The following is a 19481-nucleotide window of genomic DNA, read 5'->3' on the forward strand; positions in this document are numbered from 1 at the left end:
TGGATTTTTTTTTTAAATAGGGCTTTTGGGGTACCATTTGTCCATAACTTTATTTTTATTTCTTGCTCATTTGTTATTTATTTTTATTCTTGCTTAATACTTTTCATATGGTCAAAAATTCAAATGGTGTAAGAGGGTTTGTGTTCAAAAATATTCCTCATACTCATGCTCAAGTTCTCCCCATTCCTCTGCTCAGAACCAAGTAGCTTTGTCTGTTTCTTGACTCTGCTTTCAAAGCTATTCCCATATGGCTTTCTAAAAACTTGGAGGTCAAAATATTTTATAATTATATCTCTCTGTTCAGAACAGTTTCTGTTTTCTCCCCCCCTCATCTCCAGGGCAAGTCATGTTCATCAAGATGAAGTTTGAAAGATAAAGAGAATTTTTAATAGACACAAAAGGATAACATAGTGGAAGACTCTAGTATGGGGGTTATGAAACTGCTATTTTTGTGAATATTTTTATGGGAACACAGCCTTATTCATTTATGTATTGTCTATGGGTGCTTTCATGCTACAGTTGCAGAGCTGAGAAATGAGAACAGGCCACATAGCCTGCAAAACCTAAGATATTTACTATTTTGCTATTTATAGAAAGTTTGCTGATCCCTGCATGTGGATAGGATGTAGGTAAGAAAGCATTATTGGTAATTTTTGGAGAAATGAAAATGAAATATTCATTATAATAGGGGGCAGTCATTAATAGCAGAGTGGCTAAAGAGAAAGTTAGCCTTAAAGGAATACAGTGGGGAGACCATTATCATGGAGACCAGGCAAAGGACCATTCCAGGCTAGGTGGTGGTAGTTCAGTAAGGAACAGAAGTGGCTTGTCCTAAACCATGTTTTTCTTATCTTTCCCTCACTAGCCAAAAAGGATCAGGAAGGTGGAGAAGAAAAGAAATCTGTACAAAAGAAAAAAGTAAAAGAGTTAAAGGTGTTGGATTCAAAGACGGCCCAGAATCTCTGTGAGTAACTGTGATCCAAACTATTTGAAATGTGAAGGAATTCTTCTAAGAACTTAATTCTCTTGAGTTTAAGTTCTCTCAATATGATATACCCATTTCTGGAGTTCCTGCTGTGTGCTAGGCATTGCATAGTGGATTTCCCATTGGCACCACTGCAAGATTGCTAAATATATGGTTTTATGTCATTATAGAGCTAATAAGAACTCTGAGGGTCTGAGATTTGAATCTCAGTCTCTCTTGTTTCTATGTGATGGGCAATCTATTAGGCATATACTAAGCATATGTTCCAGAGATAAAAGGTTGTATATTCCATAAAACACAGTCTTGTAAAGATAGAAAGGCAAATAATAATAATAGCATAGATTAATAAATGTTGTCATAGAAGAATGCTAAAGTGCTTATGAGAGAACTAGGAAAGGGGATATCCAAGTTGGGGGAGTACTGGTGGGCAGAAATCTTGAAGTAGTACCTCTCAAGGAAGTATTACTTAAATTGATTTGAAAGAACTGTTAAGAAGGGTGAGGAATGGCTTGTTTCAGGAGAGGGATTAGCCTATGTGAAGGCACATTGGCATGAGAGAACATTGAGTTCAAGAACTGCAAGTAGTTGAGTCTACCTGAGTAAAGCTATGGAGCTGTGAAAGTTATTAAAGAGTTTTTAAACAAGAAATAGAGTGTTACAACTATAATTTTTAGGAAGGCCCTTAGGCGGTAATATTTTTTCTTTCTTTTTTTTTTTTTTTAAGGCTGAATTGCTGGGTAGGAAAAGACTGGGCAGAGAGATAAGTTATGTTATTGCTTTAAACTAGGTAAGAGGTGATCAGGGCCTGAAACTAAGATAGTGAGAATCAAAAAGAAGTCACAAGATAGTAAGAAGACAGAATTAATGGAACTCAATGGTTGACAGAGGGGATAAAGATGGTGTTTTTTGAGTTTAGATCACTCTATGAAAAGTGTTATCATTTACTGAAATAAGCAGATTCACCAAGAACAGATTCTCTTTGTTGGGGGGGGAGCATGGCTAGTGGATGTAGTGAGAGGTGTCAGGGTAGAATCTTACATAGAGTACAGTTTCAGTGTTATCTTTTCATTTGCTTTGTGAAGACAGAATAAGTAAAATTTGTGACCATAAAAGAAAAGACAGTTATATTTTCAGAATGCTATAAAGTTAAAGAGAATTTGGTAGAGAGGAACACTGGGTCAGGAAAGATTTTTTTTCCCTGCAAGATAGGAGAGACTTGACTGAAGGACAAGGACCTTAGGGCCACCTCTTTTGTGGAAGCTTAAGGAAAGGATGCATACCTGGGGTATGTGTATATATGTGTATACATGCATGTATATGAGCATATGCTAATAACTTTACAGAAGTGTTGTCACAGTTTTCTTGTAGGTGATTCCAAAATAGTGCTTTCCAAAGCCTTTTCTAGTCTGGCTGTAACTGAGAGTCCCCCATCTTCTTTCTTTTTTGCAGTACTAGGGATTGAATCCAGGATGCTCTGCCACTGAGCTACATTCCTATCCTTTTTTATTTTGCAACAAGAGTCTTGCTAAATTACCATAATGGCCTTGAACTTTCAATCTTCCTGCCTCAACCTCTTGAGTAGCTGTGGTTTCAGGTGTGCACCATCATGCCTACCCCAATGTTCAGTTTTTAAGTGCCATGAAAAGGCTGGGCAAGGAATTTGGCCAACGTCTTCAGTTTTTCTTAGCAAGAGAAGTAAGGTCTTAGAACAAATGGGGGTGTTGTGGGACTGTTAGGAGAATGGGTATATTTTGGAGGAACTGCCAAAAGGAATTGGAACATGGGGAAGTAAGGACATGTAGAAAGGGATTGCTAAGCAGCACTGAAGCTCCAGCTGTCACTGGTGCCCCTGCAAATGCATGGACTTTTATCTACATCAGCCCAAGTAAGAGTAGAGAAAGGAGATAGCTGGATTAACTAGACTCTGCAAGAATGCAGGCAGCAAGAGAATAGTAGAAGCAGCAGTAATGGGAGTAATTGTAGACGGTAGTGAAGTGATATGCTATACTATAAGGTCTCGGTCAAATAGAGAAGGCAGATTGGAACTGACACACTCAGAAAATGGATCAGTTGTCAGAAGGTTAGAATGTGCTCCTGATAAGTTTGAAGAGTCAGAGATTAGAAAGTGAGCATACTAGAAGGGAAGGATTTGTTTGTTAGAAAGAGGGACAGTTTAACAATCAGAGCAGGTCATGGCAATGACAGTTTTGAAGATGGAGTCCTGGGAGTCCACTAAAATAGAGTGGGGTGAAATACTTTGATGTATGTATATAAAATAGATCAAAAGACTTCCTGTGTGAGCAAAGGCAGGAAAAATCATAATGTTTATAGAATGTGGTGCATCATGGCTGGTGTGTGACATAAATGTGGAGAATGATGAGAGAATGCTTTAGACACTGAACTCTGGAGCTGGGTTTTAACTGTAAGGGCAGAGTGACTTTCAAAGAGCCTTCTTGGGGAGATAATACAGATTAGGTTTGCAGAATGGGTTAGAAGGGAAAGGAGACTGAGAACATGTATTATCTCATTTTCTGGCAGCAATCTTTTTGGGTTCCTTCCGCATGCCCTATCAAGAGATTAAGAATGTCATCCTGGAGGTGAATGAGGCTGTTCTTACGGAATCTATGATCCAGGTAAGGAGCAAGGTTGTCTTATAGGAGCTAGCTCTTCTGCATAACTGGACATCAGCCTCACCTCTTCCCTCCTTAGCTGAGGAAGCTCATCCTCTAGCATCATAGACTTTAAATGCTAGCTTTGGAAAAGCTGCCATTTTTCTGGTGGTCAAGTTATTTTGGCATATTTATCAGAAGTCCTGCCATTTTGCTAGCTGCTCCCAACCTCCTACAGCCCCGTGTTTCCTTTTGTAGTGGTCCTTGGGCAGAGTCTGGGACTGACAAAAGAGTAAGTCATTTAGACTCAAGTTGTCAACTGATTCCTCTTACAAAGAGATATCCTTTTCTCTCTTTCAGAACCTCATTAAGCAAATGCCAGAGCCAGAGCAGTTAAAAATGCTGTCTGAACTGAAGGATGAATATGATGATCTGGCAGAGTCAGAGCAGTTTGGTGTGGTGGTAAGGCCTGGGGCATTCTGTTCTTTTCCCATTCCCTTATTCCCTTATTCCCCTCTGATCTAGAGAATAGCCTAGACCCTTGCTCTTAGCTATTGCCTGTTTTGAGCCTATCTTTCATTCTCTCATCTCTCTATTCTGGAATTTATCTTCCCAGAGGAGGCTTTGCCTCTTTTTCTGACTTCTCCGTTTATATTAGCTATAATGAAATTGCTTGGGCTGGGGATGTGGCTCAAGTGGTAGCGCGCTCACCTAGCATGTGTGAGGCTCTGGGTTCAATTCTCAGCACCACTTAAAAATAAAGACATTGTGTCCACCTAAAACTAAAAAAATTAAAAAATTTAAAAAAAAGAAGTTGCTTGTCTTTCCCACTAGATGGGCACAGTGCCCCGCCTGCGGCCTCGCCTCAATGCCATTCTCTTCAAGCTGCAATTCAGTGAGCAAGTAGAGAATATTAAGCCAGAGATTGTTTCTGTCACTGCCGCATGTGAGGAATTACGCAAGAGTGAGAGCTTCTCTAGCCTCCTGGAGATAACCCTCCTTGTTGGAAACTATATGAATGCTGGCTCCAGGAATGCTGGAGCTTTTGGCTTCAACATCAGCTTCCTCTGCAAGGTAAGTCATGGGTTAGAGCAGGACAACAGAGGGAGGGCTACAGGCCTCTGTGGAGCCCAGTGTCGCCTGAAATAGTCTTGGGCAAGTCAATACTAATGATTTCTCCTCTCACCCCTAGCTTCGAGACACGAAATCCACAGATCAAAAGATGACATTGTTGCACTTCTTGGCTGAGTTGTGTGAGAATGACTATCCTGATGTCCTCAAGTTCCCAGATGAGCTTGCTCATGTGGAGAAAGCCAGCCGAGGTGAGACAGATTGGAGCAAAGCCAAAAGGTGGTTCCAAGCCCCAGAAGTCTGCTGGGGGAGAAAAATAAGACACAGTGTAGATTTTAGATCATTTTCAGTGCAGACTATTTTAAATGTGAATGGAGGAAGGTTTAGACACAGTGTCTAAGCCACAAGGGAGGAGCATAAGGCTGAAGAGAGGTCTCCATGTATAAAAATGGAAGAGCTCTTTCCCTTTCTGGGAAAACAGAAACACCAAAACAACAGGAGAGGCAGGTGTTTTCAGTCTAGGTCCATATTTGTTGTCATTCAGAAAGCAGACTGGATTAACAAACCTCATGCTTCACTCTCCTGGGAGTAGGTAAAGCATTCAGTAGAAACGGGACAGAATTCTGCCCTGTTTCTATATTTTTACATATGTCTCCCTCCTCCCAAACCCGGTTTTCTAAAATAAATGAAACCTAGATCTCAGAGGATTTTGTGGATTTTTTTAAAATCAAATGAAGTCTGCCTTCTGATCTTAGTACCATACACCTTGTGGAGGCTAGAAAACCAATTATCAAATAATTGTGGTCTAGATGCAAAAAGGAAAAGTAAATGTGTGAAATAACTAGAGGAGAGTACATAGAGAAGAAAAATAATTAAGTACCAGAATGTGTCAGTAGGAAAGGTGAAAGCTAAGAGGTCTTGAGGCTGAAATTACCAACAAGCTCTTGCTGTCTTTTTGTTTCCTGTAGTTTCTGCTGAAAACTTGCAAAAGAACCTAGATCAGATGAAGAAACAGATTTCTGATGTGGAACGTGATGTTCAGAATTTTCCAGCTGCCACAGATGAAAAAGATAAGTTTGTTGAAAAAATGACTATATCCTTTCCTGAAAGAAAAAAGTTGCTCCCTAGGAAGGGGGTGGGGGTGGGGGACCACTTCCCCAAGGGGACAACAGGATAAATGTGGCTGCATTCAATTTTTCTTAAAAACAATTTTTTCCAGCCTGGCATAGTGGTGCATGGCTATAGTTCCAGAGGCTCAGGAGGCGGAGGCAGGAGGACCACAAGTTCTCAGGCCCAGCACAGTGGTGCATGCCTGTAATCCCAGTGGCTTGGGAGGCTGAGTCAAGAGGATCACGGGTTCAAAACCAGCCTCAGCAATAGTGAGGCACTAAGCAACTCAGTGAGATCCTGTCTCTAAATAAAAATACAAAATAGGGCTGGGGATGTGGCTCAGTGGTTGAGTGCCCCTGAGTTCAATCCCCAGTACCAAAAAAAAAGAAAGAAAGAAAAGCCAGCTTCAGCAACTTAGCAAGGACCTAAGCAAAACACTCTCAAAATAAAAAGGGTTAGGGGTGTGGCTCAGTGGTTAATCACCGCTGGGTTCAAAAATTTTTTTTTGGTTAAGTACATAGCTCTTGAAGTATTTTTATTATGGAACTGAAAGCAAACCATTGCTACAGAACTTCTTTCTGATTTTCACCTCATGAATTTATTTTAAACAAATCTCTGTTGCATTGGTTTTTGTGCTTAGTATTTGCTGTGTTTCCACGTAGTATATGCAAAACAGTCTCTTTTTCAATTATCACCTCCTATTCTCTAGGTGTACCGAAGTTTATGATTTACCATTCTTCTGTTTGGATATTTAGTTGTTTCTGGTTTTTCGCTGTCATAAACAGTGCTGTGTTGAACATCCTTATGCATGCCAGTATGTATCTTCTAGTAATTCTCTGGGCTAGAGGAGTGAGTCTGCTTATTGGTCTTGATCCTTTACTCCTTGGCTGCACAGCTTTGTAAAGGATGCACAGGAACAATATAACAAGCTGCGGATGATGCACTCTAACATGGAGACCCTTTATAAGGAGTTAGGCGACTATTTCATCTTTGACCCCAAAAAGTTGTCTGTGGAAGAATTCTTCATGGATCTGCACAACTTCAGAAATATGTTTGTGGTGAGCAAGGACTACATGCTGACTTTACACAGGTTTCATGTTGGTTGGTGGTGGGTGTACATATGTTTGAATCCCCCTGTCCTGCAGCAAGCAGTAAAGGAGAACCAAAAACGACGGGAGACAGAAGAAAAGATGCGACGAGCAAAACTAGCCAAAGAGAAGGCAGAGAAAGAGCGGCTAGAGAAGCAGCAGAAGAGAGAGCAACTCATAGACATGAATGCAGGTAAGAAGCACAGAAGGGCTGATGGATTGAGAGAACAATATTTAGTAGGTTTCTCTATTTAGAATCTAGAGGCAGATGAGAATAGTTCAGGTCTGAGCTTAACTTATAGCAAATGATTTTGGTAACCTTCTTCCTCCCTAGTTCCTGATGCTAAACTTTAAACCCAGTTCAGTTATGTGTACATTCCAGTTCTCTATGTGAAAATCTCTTGCCTCTCCTTTGCTGGTTCTTGCATTATGTCTCATCTCCCCAGGGATTTTAGTATTGCTGTTACACATACTCATTCCTTCTGCTCAGCCAAAGCTTCCTCTGGCTTGTTCTCATTCCCTCCACTTAATCTTTTTTTTTTTTTCCCCAAAATATTTTCCTGAGTCTCCCTACACTTTTCTAATTGTGGCTGTCCTCCCTTTCTGCTTATTTTACTAAGTATTGTGTTGCTATGATATCATAAATGGATTGAACTTCTGGAAGGGGGGCGGGAATCTGGCTACCCTTTTCTTTCTGCAGCAGAATCTCTTATTTCACGACCAGAACCATGTCTTTGTTGAAACATATGGTCTCAATTACTGGCCCTCTGTTTCCTGTCTCTGCTTCTTTCCTGCCGTGGATTCCCTACTCCCTTCCCCCACGGGCAGCAGAAATACAGCATATGTTGTTCATGGCACTAAGCTGAACCTGAGGGGCCATGAGCATTCTGGAAATGAAGTGGTCCTCAGGTCTGCCAAGTCTGAAGAATCCGAGTGCTTTACTGAGCACAGGTGATAAAGACTACTCTTAGAGATTTTCCTTTATATTTTTCTGGAAAGCAATTCCCTTGTCCTTACCTCGGATATATATATATATAAGCCACAAACTGCTCCAGTAAATGCTATTATAGGCCACCTGAGTATCCTTCACCTTTTTTCCCATTCTCCCTGAACCTCCAAGGTTTTTCCTCCTGGGAACTGGTTAGGACAAAATGGGGGAAGGTTGAGTCCAGGTGACAGGATGAGAGTTGCTCTGACCAACAGGTGGCGTAGTGGACCTTGCCCTGTTTCTAGAACCTGGGTCAAACAAATGAGGTTGGAATGTAGGTCATCTGCACTGCTGATGTTCAGACAGCAGATGGCGCTGGGAGCAGTGAGCCTTAGTCTTGGAGCTGGCAGCCAACACCACTCCTTGGGATTTCACAGTTTTAGATTTCACTATCCTGAGCTGTTGCCATGGAAATCGAGCCTGGCTGGAACAAGGATTCTACATTAACTCTTCGTTTTCCAGCCAATCCACTCCTCTTAGATGCAGGGCTGGCTTCAGGAAGAAATAGCCACTGGAGGCAGTACTTAAATGAAATATGCTCTTGATCAGTGGTCTCTCTTCATTTAGCCTTGCTTTGAGACCTGAACCAGTCTCTCTGTGAGATGAGATGTTTGTATAAATTGGAGTGAAACACTTTAGGGTAGAGCTGGGGTGATATAATTGTCTATTAATTTCACTATTGCTGTCTCTGTACTTACCCTGTTCTTGAAGCTGGGCAATTTGATAATTCTGTGTGCTAGTCCTGATTAGGTGGGGAGAATGCACTGCAGAGAAATATTCCAGGGTTTGCAATGAATAAATAGCAGGCAATGAAATCTTTTGTTTTGCCATTTTTAAACAGACACAAGTAAACACAGGCCTGTGAGTGTTGAGGTGGAGCCTTCCTTGTCTGTTGTGAACTTTTAGCCACTACAAAAGAGGGGATTCCAAGCAATAGCCATGCATTTCATGTGGAACTTGTCATTTGCCATGTTGCTCTGGCTGAAGAGTTTTACAACTGTACCTTTGTTCATGACAGAGGGTGATGAGACAGGTGTGATGGATAGTCTTCTAGAAGCCCTGCAATCAGGTGCAGCATTCCGACGGAAGAGAGGACCCCGTCAGGGTAAGTAAACAAAATGGAACCCATCCTGAAGCCGGTGAGGCCTTTATGTTCAAGGTCCTGCTAGTCTTGGGCTAAAGAGCAGATGTGGTACTGTATAAGTTTAGGAATTTCCCAACATCCCAGCATTGAGAGTGGATTATCTAGTGCTCTTCCTCCCACATTAGAAATACTGATATCAGAGAAACTGACAGCAAATCAATTACATTTGACTATTCTTGCATTTCTCCCATTCTTGAAGCAGAAATTTGGAACAAGGGCACCATGCTTCAGGACACAGGGATTTGAGTGAGAATTTGTGAATATGAAAAATTATTGACCCTATGGGCTGGGTTACAGCTAAATGGAAGAGCGTTTGCCTAGCATGTGCAAGGCCATGGGTTTAGTTCCTAACACTGCAAAAAAAAAATTTTTTTTTTTTTTACCTAAATACAAAACTACATTTGATATGGATTAAAATATAAAGAAAAAAATAACTCACACTTCACAAGAAGAAGACAGAAAAAGAACTAATATAGGAAGTATAATATCCTAGAGTGGGAAAGTGAGGCATCATTGTCCTCATTTGTAAGACTATAGAAGACCACCCAACTAAAAGATTACCCTGTGTCTAGGAACTGCCTTTTCCTTGGGTGCAGTTAGAGTCTGCTATCCTTGCCTTCCCCACATTCATGCAACCTCCTCTCACATGTAAAAGATTTAAATTAGACTGAACCAGATCCTATAAAAATAATATATTATAGAGATGAAAGGACAAATGATTCAGTCATTAGTCTGGTGAAGGAATAATGGATAAGTTTCCTGTGAGGGTCACTGAATAACTAAGAAACTTTTTGGTGTGTGGTGCCCAGTGCCTCATGCATGCCAGGCAAATGCTTTACCACTGAGTTATACCCCCACTCCCAAGAGACTAGTTCAAAAGAAAGTATGGCCAAGGCTGCCCCTCATGTGAGGTTAATCTCCACCTTTATGTCTAGTGAAGTCCCTCTGGGGCTGGGAGTGATGACTTCTTTGTCAGGTTGAAAAAGAATCAGAGTTACAGAAAATGCATCATCAAAGATTTGTACTTCTGAGGGATGAAAGGTGTGTTCTCTGTTCACTGGTGTACTTTGTAGGCCCATTTGATAGGAGCTGCACTTTTTTTTTTTTTTTTTAAATAGGGAAATTTTTTTTTTTTTTTTAGTTATAGGTGGACACAATATCTTTAATTTACTTTATGTGGTACTGAGGATTGAACCCAGCGCCTCATGCATGCCAGGAGAGTGCTCTACCTCTGAGCCCCAGCCCCAGCCCCAGGAGCTTCACTTTTTTACAAAGAGTTATGTGGCTAACTTTGGTCAGTGCTTAGCTATTAATATGCTGATGTCTGTAGGCCTATAGTACCTGTCACAGCCTGAAAAAATGACATAAGGATCAAGGGTACAGAACATACCAGCACACATAAAGACATTTTCCTGGCCTGAATGTCTTAGATTACTATGAGTTTTATATGTGATAGCCAGCTGCCTATTTCTACCCAGACTGGAAGGGAAATTCTCTTGGACGGCTCTTCTGTATGACTTTAAAACCTTCCCTAAACAAAAGACTCATTAGTTACATCTTATCCATTTTATGGCATTCTCTGAGTAAAGCCTCTCTAACTGGGAGGAAAAATAGATATGAAGGGCTTAGAACTCTGGGCTTCTAAGAACATTTAGTCTTATGAATAGGCATTTGGGTAGAGAGTACAGCTGGTAGTACTTTTGTACGAGACCATTCCTACCACTGTATAAGGTGATATGACTTTACATTAAGCATTAGGCCTAATAGAAATACCTTGCTTCTCATTTACATGTCTTCCTCAACCCTCTCAGCCAAGTGCCTGTCTGTATCAGATTTTGTTGGGGAATTCCCTTTTAAAGGTCTTCCTGTAGAACTATACTAGAATCCCAGATGCTTCCTATACACAAGCAGCCAGACATCAGTGGCTTCCCTCTGCTGGGGAGGTCCCATTCTCTACTACTTTCCAAGTGGGAAGTTGGGACTCAACAGGCAGAGGAAGCAGAGATTTTGTCAGAACCTAACATTTCAGCAGAGGACCTGAATTAGTCAAAGTACTATCTCCCAGAGAAAAAGGGAATAGGAGACTTATGCTCAGAGTGAAATTGCTAAGAGCCAAAAACAAAAAAAAAAAAAACAAAAAAACAAAAAAACAGCACTGTCAAGCATATCTACATCAGAGTCCTTTCCCAGTGAGGCAGCTGTCCCTATTCAAAGACACTGGCCTTTTCCCTAGAATTTAAAGGAATGTTGAATTCTTCCGGTCTCTGGAGACATGATGAAGTGTCCAGAATACAAAGACCCATTGAGGAGCTGGGAGAGGAGAGTTACTATCATAGGACTGGTTCATTAAAAGCAACATGTAAACTGCTATGATCTGCAGGTTGTGGGAGAACAATGGCTTGAGTGTCAAGGGGAAGAATCCATGTGATTGTATTACAGCTACTATTTTAGGCTCATGATTGAGTCAGCTTTTGGCCTTAATGACTCAAGTTTATTTCCACGGCTGAATTGTAGTCTCTTATACACAGGCCATTTGCTCACTGAGATGTAAGTCAAGGGAAGAAACAAATTCATTTCTCTCTCCCTTTTATTCCCTCTCCCATTTCCCAGCTTCCCTATAGGCTTCACCTATTCCAATAGAACCTTAGTGCTGGGAAAATTCTTTAGAATCTTCATGGTTATTATCTAACCTGCTCATAGGTGAAAGGAATTAGGGCCCAGATATGCATAGCTATCTAAAGATAGAGCCCACCTAGATCCATAGCTCACTTTTGTGATTCCAAGTCCAGGGCTGTTTCCACTAAGCCTGCATGAATGGACAGGAGATGACCATGACCCCTCTGTATGGGCTAGAAATGCTATTTCAAATGGTCTCTAGCAAGAAGAGTTCTGGACATGATGAGATTTCTTCAGGAGCTTTTCTGATGACTACCTGTCTAGAGAAGGTTGGTAAGAGTGTTCCTGAACCACCACTATTCTTTCCCATCTTTTGTAAAAATAGGACAGGAAGTATAATTAGAGATTTAGACAGTAATGAGTATTTAGGATGGTAATGGTTGCTCCATCTGTCCTAGTTTCCTTTTCCCTAAGGAAGCTTATTAACAAGAGCACTTCCTCTTTAGTAGTAGTTTTGAGCCTATGTTTTATAAAGGTCTTTTTCTAAGTCATTAGCATTTTTCTAGTTTAGCTGTACTTCTAGTGCCATATGGTTAATTTTGCTGATGTTTTTATCCTAGTTCACCCCTAACTTCTAGGAATCCAACCTAAGAAAGCTTTGACAAGTATCTTAAGATTATTCCTTTGCCCCACATCCTGCCACATCCCATCAAGTCAAAATGGTGACCTGGTTCTGTGGCTACTTTTTAGCCTTTTTTTTTTAATATTTATTTTTTAGTTTGAAGTGGACACAATATCTTTGTTTTACATTTATATGGTGCTGAGGATTTAACTCGGTCCTCAAGCATGCTAGGCAAGCACTCTACCACTGAGCCACAACCCCAGCCTTACCTTTCAGTCTTAACAAGTACTTAAGTTTGGAAAAGAAGGGGAGAGGGCTGGGCTTGTGGCTCAGAGCACTCACCTAGCACATGCCAGGTGCTGGGTTTGATCCTCAGTACCACATAAAAATAAATAAATAAAATAAAGGTATTATGTCCAACTCAACTATTAAAAAAAAGAAAAGAAAGGGAGAGGTCATTTTTTTCTTGATTGTTCTAACTACTTAGTGTAATGGTGGCAGTGGAAACCATGCCTAGGTTCTGTTGATTCTGTTGCCAGTTTCAACAAGAGCTTTCCCATCTCCAACCTCAAAATTTAAAAGGAAAATTTGCTCTTCTCCCTACCCACCATCTGTTCCTGGTTCTTATAAAATACATTAGAAATTCCCAGAGTCTAGAAAAAAATCTAAAACACTGTTATTAGGTACAAGTGTCTTCTTAGTTTAAAGGGAAGAAGCCAATTAAAGCAGCAGCTTCAGACTTGCCACACTGGAACTCTTTGTCTTGCACAGGTCAGGTATCCCCAAAAGCCAGTGTTTTTCCCAGGTTCTAGAAGCAGAAATTATTTCAACTCACAAACTAGACATACACTGAAGTCACACTGGGCATAAACTGGAGAGAGAGAAACACACACATAGTTGCAGTAGTGCTAGAGATTGAATTCAAAGAGCAATATAGCGATCTCAGAACCATCACCTTTCTGGACATGAGAAGTGGGATCCTAGAGAAGCGAGTACTTCAGGTAAGATGAAAACTAAGCCAGTCTGAGGAAGATTTTCCTGAGGAGGAGAGACTGAGAAGGAAAGTGGGAGAAGCATGCATAGAATAGAGCCATAGAATCAAGTGGGCTCCTTTTACTCACCTATTAGATGTTAACACAACAGTTTGTATTCATAATTCAAGTGAGTGCTTGGTAAAACCTCCAGAGTTTAGGTCTCATATCTCTGATCTGCAACAAGATAAGCCCTTATGGCTGTCAGTCAGGGGCTTCACTATTCTTTCTCCTCTTGGTAGATGACCCCTTATGTTCCTGGGAGGAGGAGGAGGAGGAGGAGGAGGAGGAGGAGACCTATAAGTTGGTAATCTGTGGGCATGCTGTGTGCTCCCTGCCTGACCTGCAGGCAGGAAAACAGTGGCTCTGGGTCATGGCTCTGCAGTGAGGCTGACAGGCTTCAACACAGTGAAGACTTTGGGCTCTCTGATTTCATTTGGCTTCTTCCTACCTAAAGCTTTTTGCTGCTCCAGAGGAGGCATTTTGTTCCCTGGCTCCTCTGAACTGTTCTTCCTGCTCATGTCCACAGCTGTGCCAGTCTTGCAGCTCTCATTTAGGAGCACTCAGCCTTTTCATCCACTCTGCTTCTTTAAGGCTTAGGCACTGCTTTCTCTACTCCACTTTCCTGGGTCCCCAGAAAGTCGTATTCTTTATTTTTTTCCCCTTAATTTAATTGAGCTATAATTCACATAACTAAAATTCGCCTTCACTGGATTTTAATATAATCACAAGGTTTTAAAATTATCACTGCTAATTCCAGAACGTGTTCTTCATCATCTCCAAAAAATCCTATACTCATTAACAGTCATTTTTTATTAATACATAAAAATTACATTACATGTATTTAGGGGGTATCTGGATGTTTTGATACATGTAGACATACTATGTAATGTTCACATCAGGTTAAATAGTGATCTCAAACATTTTATCATCTCTTTATTCTGAGTCTCCCCTCCCTATCCCTTGGCAAACCCTAATCCACTTTCCATGTTTTGGATTTGCATGGACTAGACAGCTCATAGGAATGGACTGATATATATGGTCTTTTGTATCTGGCTTCTTTCCCCTTAAGCTAGCTAAGCTACTTTATGTATGTGCAGTCTCTGTGTGCTGCTTCTAGGGCATGGGAAGAAGCAAAACATCATGAGATAGACATAATCCCAAGGAGCTGCCTTCCTGTTGAGGATGCTGGGGTCATAAGTCTAATAACAAATATTAGAATCTTGGGTACAGGTCCCAAACATTGACAGAATCACATTGATTGACTGGTTCTTCTCCTGGGATGACAACTGGAACTTCATAATCTTTTAGGCAGAGATTTCTTCATAGGGGTCCCATTTTGGCCATCCTTGATCCCAGCCCTATCTTTTCTCACATGCCTTTTATCCCTCCCCTACCAGCATACACACTCATATTCTTTACCTGTCTTGTAGGGCCCTTGAAGAGGTGGGAAAGAGCCAGGCATTTGGCATTGGTTATTGGAGAAACACGTGGGAGTATGGTATACGTGATGCCACTTAGTGGCTGCTACTGTTTTTTGTAAGAGCCCCCCAGCAGCCTTCAGCAGACTGCCTCCTATGAGGAACAGCCCTCCTGGGGCTGACTGTAATGTATTTTTGCCTAGGAGCTTTCTGTGAACTGCCAATAAAATCATCATCATCATCATCTATACCAAGCTTTAGCCTCTTTAATTTCAACAACCTTGAGAAAATAAACTTTGAGTACATTATCTCTCTTTAAGTATGACATGCCAATACTTAAACCCAGTTCCTTCCCTTTAGCCCTATTCAAACCTTAGTACTATTATCACACAAGGAAGGAAGCAAGGGTAAGGTACGCACTCTCTCATATTTTTGCCACCCAAAAATATATCCCATAGGCTGGATCTCTGCCCCTCCTTCTTCAAAGTAATGGTCTTTGTGAACCAGAAAAGGCAACCATATCTGCATGGCTTCTTGCTGAATGTCTACTATAGAATGTGAAAGAGATTCAAAACAAGGCCTTCCATAGATAGCATCTCTCATATCTTCTCTTGCAGCCAACAGGAAGGCTGGGTGTGCAGTCACATCTCTGCTAGCTTCAGAGCTGACCAAGGATGATGCCATGACTGCGGTTCCTATCAAGGTGCCCAAGACCAGCGAAGGAGTCCCCACAATCCTTGAGGAAGCCAAGGAGTTGGTTGGCCGTGCAAGTTAAACTGGGTCCCTGGGCCATGGCAGCTCCTAAATGGAGCCTGGATTGTCTCGCCCTGCAGCATGTGCCTAAAGGGTCTAGGGGATATTCCTCTGGGGCAACAACTTCCACTACCCTGACCCCATCTTTCTCTGGCCTGCTGCTCTCTGAACATCACATACATCTTCAGCTGCCTGGAGACCAGAGGAAAGGGTCGTGTGGAAGAGGTCTGAGACCAACTCAGCCAGCCCTGGCTATTGTATTACCAAAGCAGGGGACCCGTTTGCTGCCTTAACCCTGTTTCCTCTGTTACTCAAGAGGGCTTTGTCTTAGACAAAGCGCAGCCTGCTTTCTCAGCCCAACTTTCTATTGGGTGTGTTCGTAGGTCATACTTGCTGAATTTGTGCTTTTCTTTTGTGGTTTCTCTGGCCCTGAGAACAGCATGGAGCTTATGAACCTCTGGGCTAGATCCTTCCCTTCATTGCTGTCACCTATGCTCTTCTCTTCCCCTCCTAGCTGTTGTTATTTATTACTAGTGCTGTGGCATTGGGAGCTGCTTCTAAGAAGGCTGGAGCAAATCCCACCCTTACCCCTCTTCCTGGAAAAGGCTTCCCAAAATAAAAAGGATCTGTACCACTCTACTTGTTCCACTGTGGTCCAGGCCTGAGCCTGTGGACAGGTAGCTATGGCATAGTAACTGTACCGGGTCCATCCCCCAGCCCATTGCCATGCCTTTTGCCTTTGCCTCCCTAGACCCTCTGTATCAGCCTCCAGGCTACTGAGCCAGGGTGTCCCCCCCACCCATCATTCCTTCTGCAGAGTTTTGATGTATCTCATTTGGAGTATGGGCTATAGTGTGACCATACCAACACCTCACCCCCTATCTCCAAGGAAATGGGAGGTGGAGCCTCCTGGCTGAGAAATTGTTTTGCAAAGGATCTATTTTTGTACGAAAAAAAATTTTTTTAAAGAAAATATAACTTCCTTCCCCTGTCCCCTCCATAATGTAATAAGGTTTGATGGTAGGTTCAGAGTTCTAGGGCTCTCCTTAACAGGCCACAATCCTGAACATGCCCCTGGACCTTGGCCTCAGTTCTCAAGCCTTTTGGACTTTGAGACTTAGGTAGAACTCCCACCACCACCACCACCATCCTGCAGCACTTCTGGAGCAGGAGGAGCTTCTGGTTGGGCTGGGCCAGGCCCAAGAATAACAGGAGCTCTGAGGTTACAGTTTTTATGAATTTAATAGATTATCAAGCCAAATGTACAAATGCTAACTGGGCACTGGGAATCTGGCACAGGGGTTGCTTGCACATACACCCTGTGCTCCCTTCTGAACAGTGGGCGGACCAAACTATTTGGTGGCCCCAACCTCAGGAAGCTCAGATTCTCTGGCTTAGGGTGACACTTCTGTCTCCCTTGTGCCACTTTGAGCCCATCCCAGCTAGGGAGAGAGAATGGTACTTTTAGAGATTGGCCCAGAATTATAGTTAGAGAGTGGGGAGCTAAGGAAATTTGAGGGGGCTTTGTGGCCAGGAAGGGGGGTTTTGGTTGCTAGAGCTTGTGTCCAAAGGGGCAAAGGCAACTCTTCTGGGCTATTTCAGGGAAGACTGGTGCAGGGGTCCTGTTGCTCCCCTGAGTCACCTTCTTCCTCTTGCTGGCTGACATCTAGGGTTTTGATTTGACCCTTTCTTTTTTAATCTACTTTTGCTAAGATGAATTTAATAAGAAAAAATTTAAAAAAAAAAAAAGAGGAGTATACAAAATGCAAACCTGTTCTCTTGCCTCTTGGGCTTCTGGGATGTCATCACCTCCAGTTTGATGGGTTTGTTTCCAACTGTCAATAAAGCATTGAAACAACACCGCCTTTCAGCCTCCTTTGTGAATTTCTAAGCTATTTTTCTTTTCAGTCCAGGCTCCTCTATTCTTCTATCAAAGTGCCCAAGAACAGTGGACTGTCAAGAAAAAAAATAATACTCTCTCCAAGCTTTAGCCTATTTTATTCCAACAACCCTATCATAAGAAAATAAACTTTGAGTAGTTTCTCTCTCTTTAAGAATGACACGACAACACTTAAACCCAGTTCACAACCCTGGTTGACAAGTCAGTCAGAAAGCTAAAGGTGGCAGACACTATGCTTGAACACAGGGCTAGAAATGATTAACACACGATGTTTTCTGCCCAGCCAGAGCTCACCTCAGGGCCATTTACTTTCCATAAAAAAATAAGGAGGTGATGCAGGGGTTGGGACTCAGTGGTAGAGAGCACTTGCCTAGTACTGGTGAGGCACTGGGTTGGATCCTCAGCACCACCTAAAATAAAGAGATTGTGTCCCTATCTACAACTAAAAAAAAAAAAAAAACAAATTAATGAGGTGACTTAAGCCCCCTGGCTGTTCCACATTGCTTCAGTGTGGCTTGGACACCTTTTCTTGAACTGACTTCCAGCTCCCCACTTCCCCATGCCTCCGATGTCACACAATTTCACAGCAGGACCTGTGCCTCTTTTTGCTGAGCAAATCCTCTGACTCCCATTTTTCCCATTCCCAACATCTGTTCTTTTGGTGACCACATTCAAGAGTAGAGAGACTTAGGGTGGGCTGGAAACCAGGAGCCTGCCCAAGCAGAGGCAGACCAAAACTGAACAGTGGGCAGACCAAACTCGTTGGTGGCCCCAACTTCGGGAAGCCTTTGAGTACATTATCAATGTACTCAAGCTACAGATGACTTGCAACTCAGAGCCATACTTGCTGGAGCACTTCAGAGACCCCCCACAAAGAAACCTTACCAGGGAGGAGCAGGCCTGAGACAGACAGGGAGGGGCCTGGAGAGGACCACAAACCATGTTGGGCAGCCCCTGGAACTAGAAACAAAAACCTTTTAAATAGCTCCAAGGCCTGGGCAGTTGCCTCCCCCACATGGCCGAGGTGTAGAGGTGGGCAGCGGGCTTCCTCCCTTCCCCTCCCCAAGAGGCCACGTGTTTCTGGCTCAGAGCTTTAAATTCCCACATGCCAATTAGGGGACCAACCACAGCTGCTCTCGTGCTCTGCGCGTCTGCTGCCCTGCCTGGAATAGAACCCAGGCGCCCGGCACCCCGCCCCTCTGCAGCCTGGCTCTGAGAAACAAAACACTTATCCTATCTCAACAACAGTGCACACCACCCTTCCTCCCACGCAAGAAAGTTGCCCCCAGATGCTTCGTTGGAAGGCTTGGTTTCTATGACAACAGACCAGGAGGTGATAGAACTAGCGCCCCCCCACCACCACCACCACCCTCATTCCGCGCGGAGGAAGCCCAAAGACAGCCCTCGGGCTCAGCGGTTGGGTATACCGGACTCGCTGACCCTCCAGATAATCCTAGTGGTCTAGGATTCTGTCCTAACGCCCCTCCGGGTTCCCCCTCCCCCTCTTTCCTGCAGCTTCTGAGGCTGCGGCAACCTCGGAATTCGCTGTGCTGGGAGGAGGCTGGCGGAAGGGGTGGGGAGATGGGAGGGCGAGAGTGAATGGAGAAACACCGAGAGCAAAGAGGGAGGGCAAGCTGGATTTTCGGGCCATCTCATTTCCTGCTCGCCTTTTTAGCCCCCTTGACCCCCTCGAGAAAAGGATGCATCCTCCAATTTGTCTGTCTTTGCTGGTAAGAGGTGAGAGGGAAAGCAAGTTCCAGGTGGGAAAATACCGCAGGGAACAATCTCCGCCCCCGCCCTCCGCATTTCCTCCCATTCCCGCGGTGTTCCCAAAACCTCTAGGCAGCAGGGGTAGAGGGAGTTCGAGAAAGAGTTAATTTTGGCGGGGAAGGGGCGGGCGAACTAAGCTAACGTCCCCCGCGCCCTCCTGGAGCTGTTTGCCCGGCGCCAACCCTCCCCCGCCCGCGCCGGTTCGCCTCTTCTGCCTGGAGACTGGCGCTTAGAACCTAACCTAGCGGAGGCAGCCGCCAGCGTACAGCCAACTGCACACGGACACCGCACTCAGACTCCCCACCCCCACGACGGACCCCCAAGTCCACACACACCACGGCAGACAGATCTACAAGCACAACGACAGTCCATC

General features: G+C 43.2%; 1 protein-coding gene across 2 annotated transcripts in view; it reads left to right on the forward strand.

Annotated features, from left to right (window-relative positions):
* The window catches only part of Diaph1 (diaphanous related formin 1), a 95108-nt gene extending 77810 nt beyond the window's left edge, over positions 1-17298 (forward strand). For both annotated transcript variants that reach the window (XM_076856821.2, XM_076856822.2), the window contains 10 exons: positions 866-964; positions 3524-3618; positions 3955-4056; positions 4429-4668; positions 4787-4916; positions 5634-5758; positions 6669-6833; positions 6921-7056; positions 8870-8956; positions 15303-17298. In XM_076856821.2, coding sequence (XP_076712936.2) covers positions 866-964; positions 3524-3618; positions 3955-4056; positions 4429-4668; positions 4787-4916; positions 5634-5758; positions 6669-6833; positions 6921-7056; positions 8870-8956; positions 15303-15460 — 1337 coding nt within the window. In that variant the 3' untranslated portion in view covers positions 15461-17298. The remainder of the gene's footprint in view (positions 1-865; positions 965-3523; positions 3619-3954; positions 4057-4428; positions 4669-4786; positions 4917-5633; positions 5759-6668; positions 6834-6920; positions 7057-8869; positions 8957-15302) is intronic.
* The last annotated feature ends 2183 nt before the right edge of the window (positions 17299-19481 follow it).

The sequence above is a fragment of the Callospermophilus lateralis genome, chromosome 5, assembly GCF_048772815.1.
Source record: "Callospermophilus lateralis isolate mCalLat2 chromosome 5, mCalLat2.hap1, whole genome shotgun sequence".
Taxonomy (NCBI): domain Eukaryota; kingdom Metazoa; phylum Chordata; class Mammalia; order Rodentia; family Sciuridae; genus Callospermophilus; species Callospermophilus lateralis.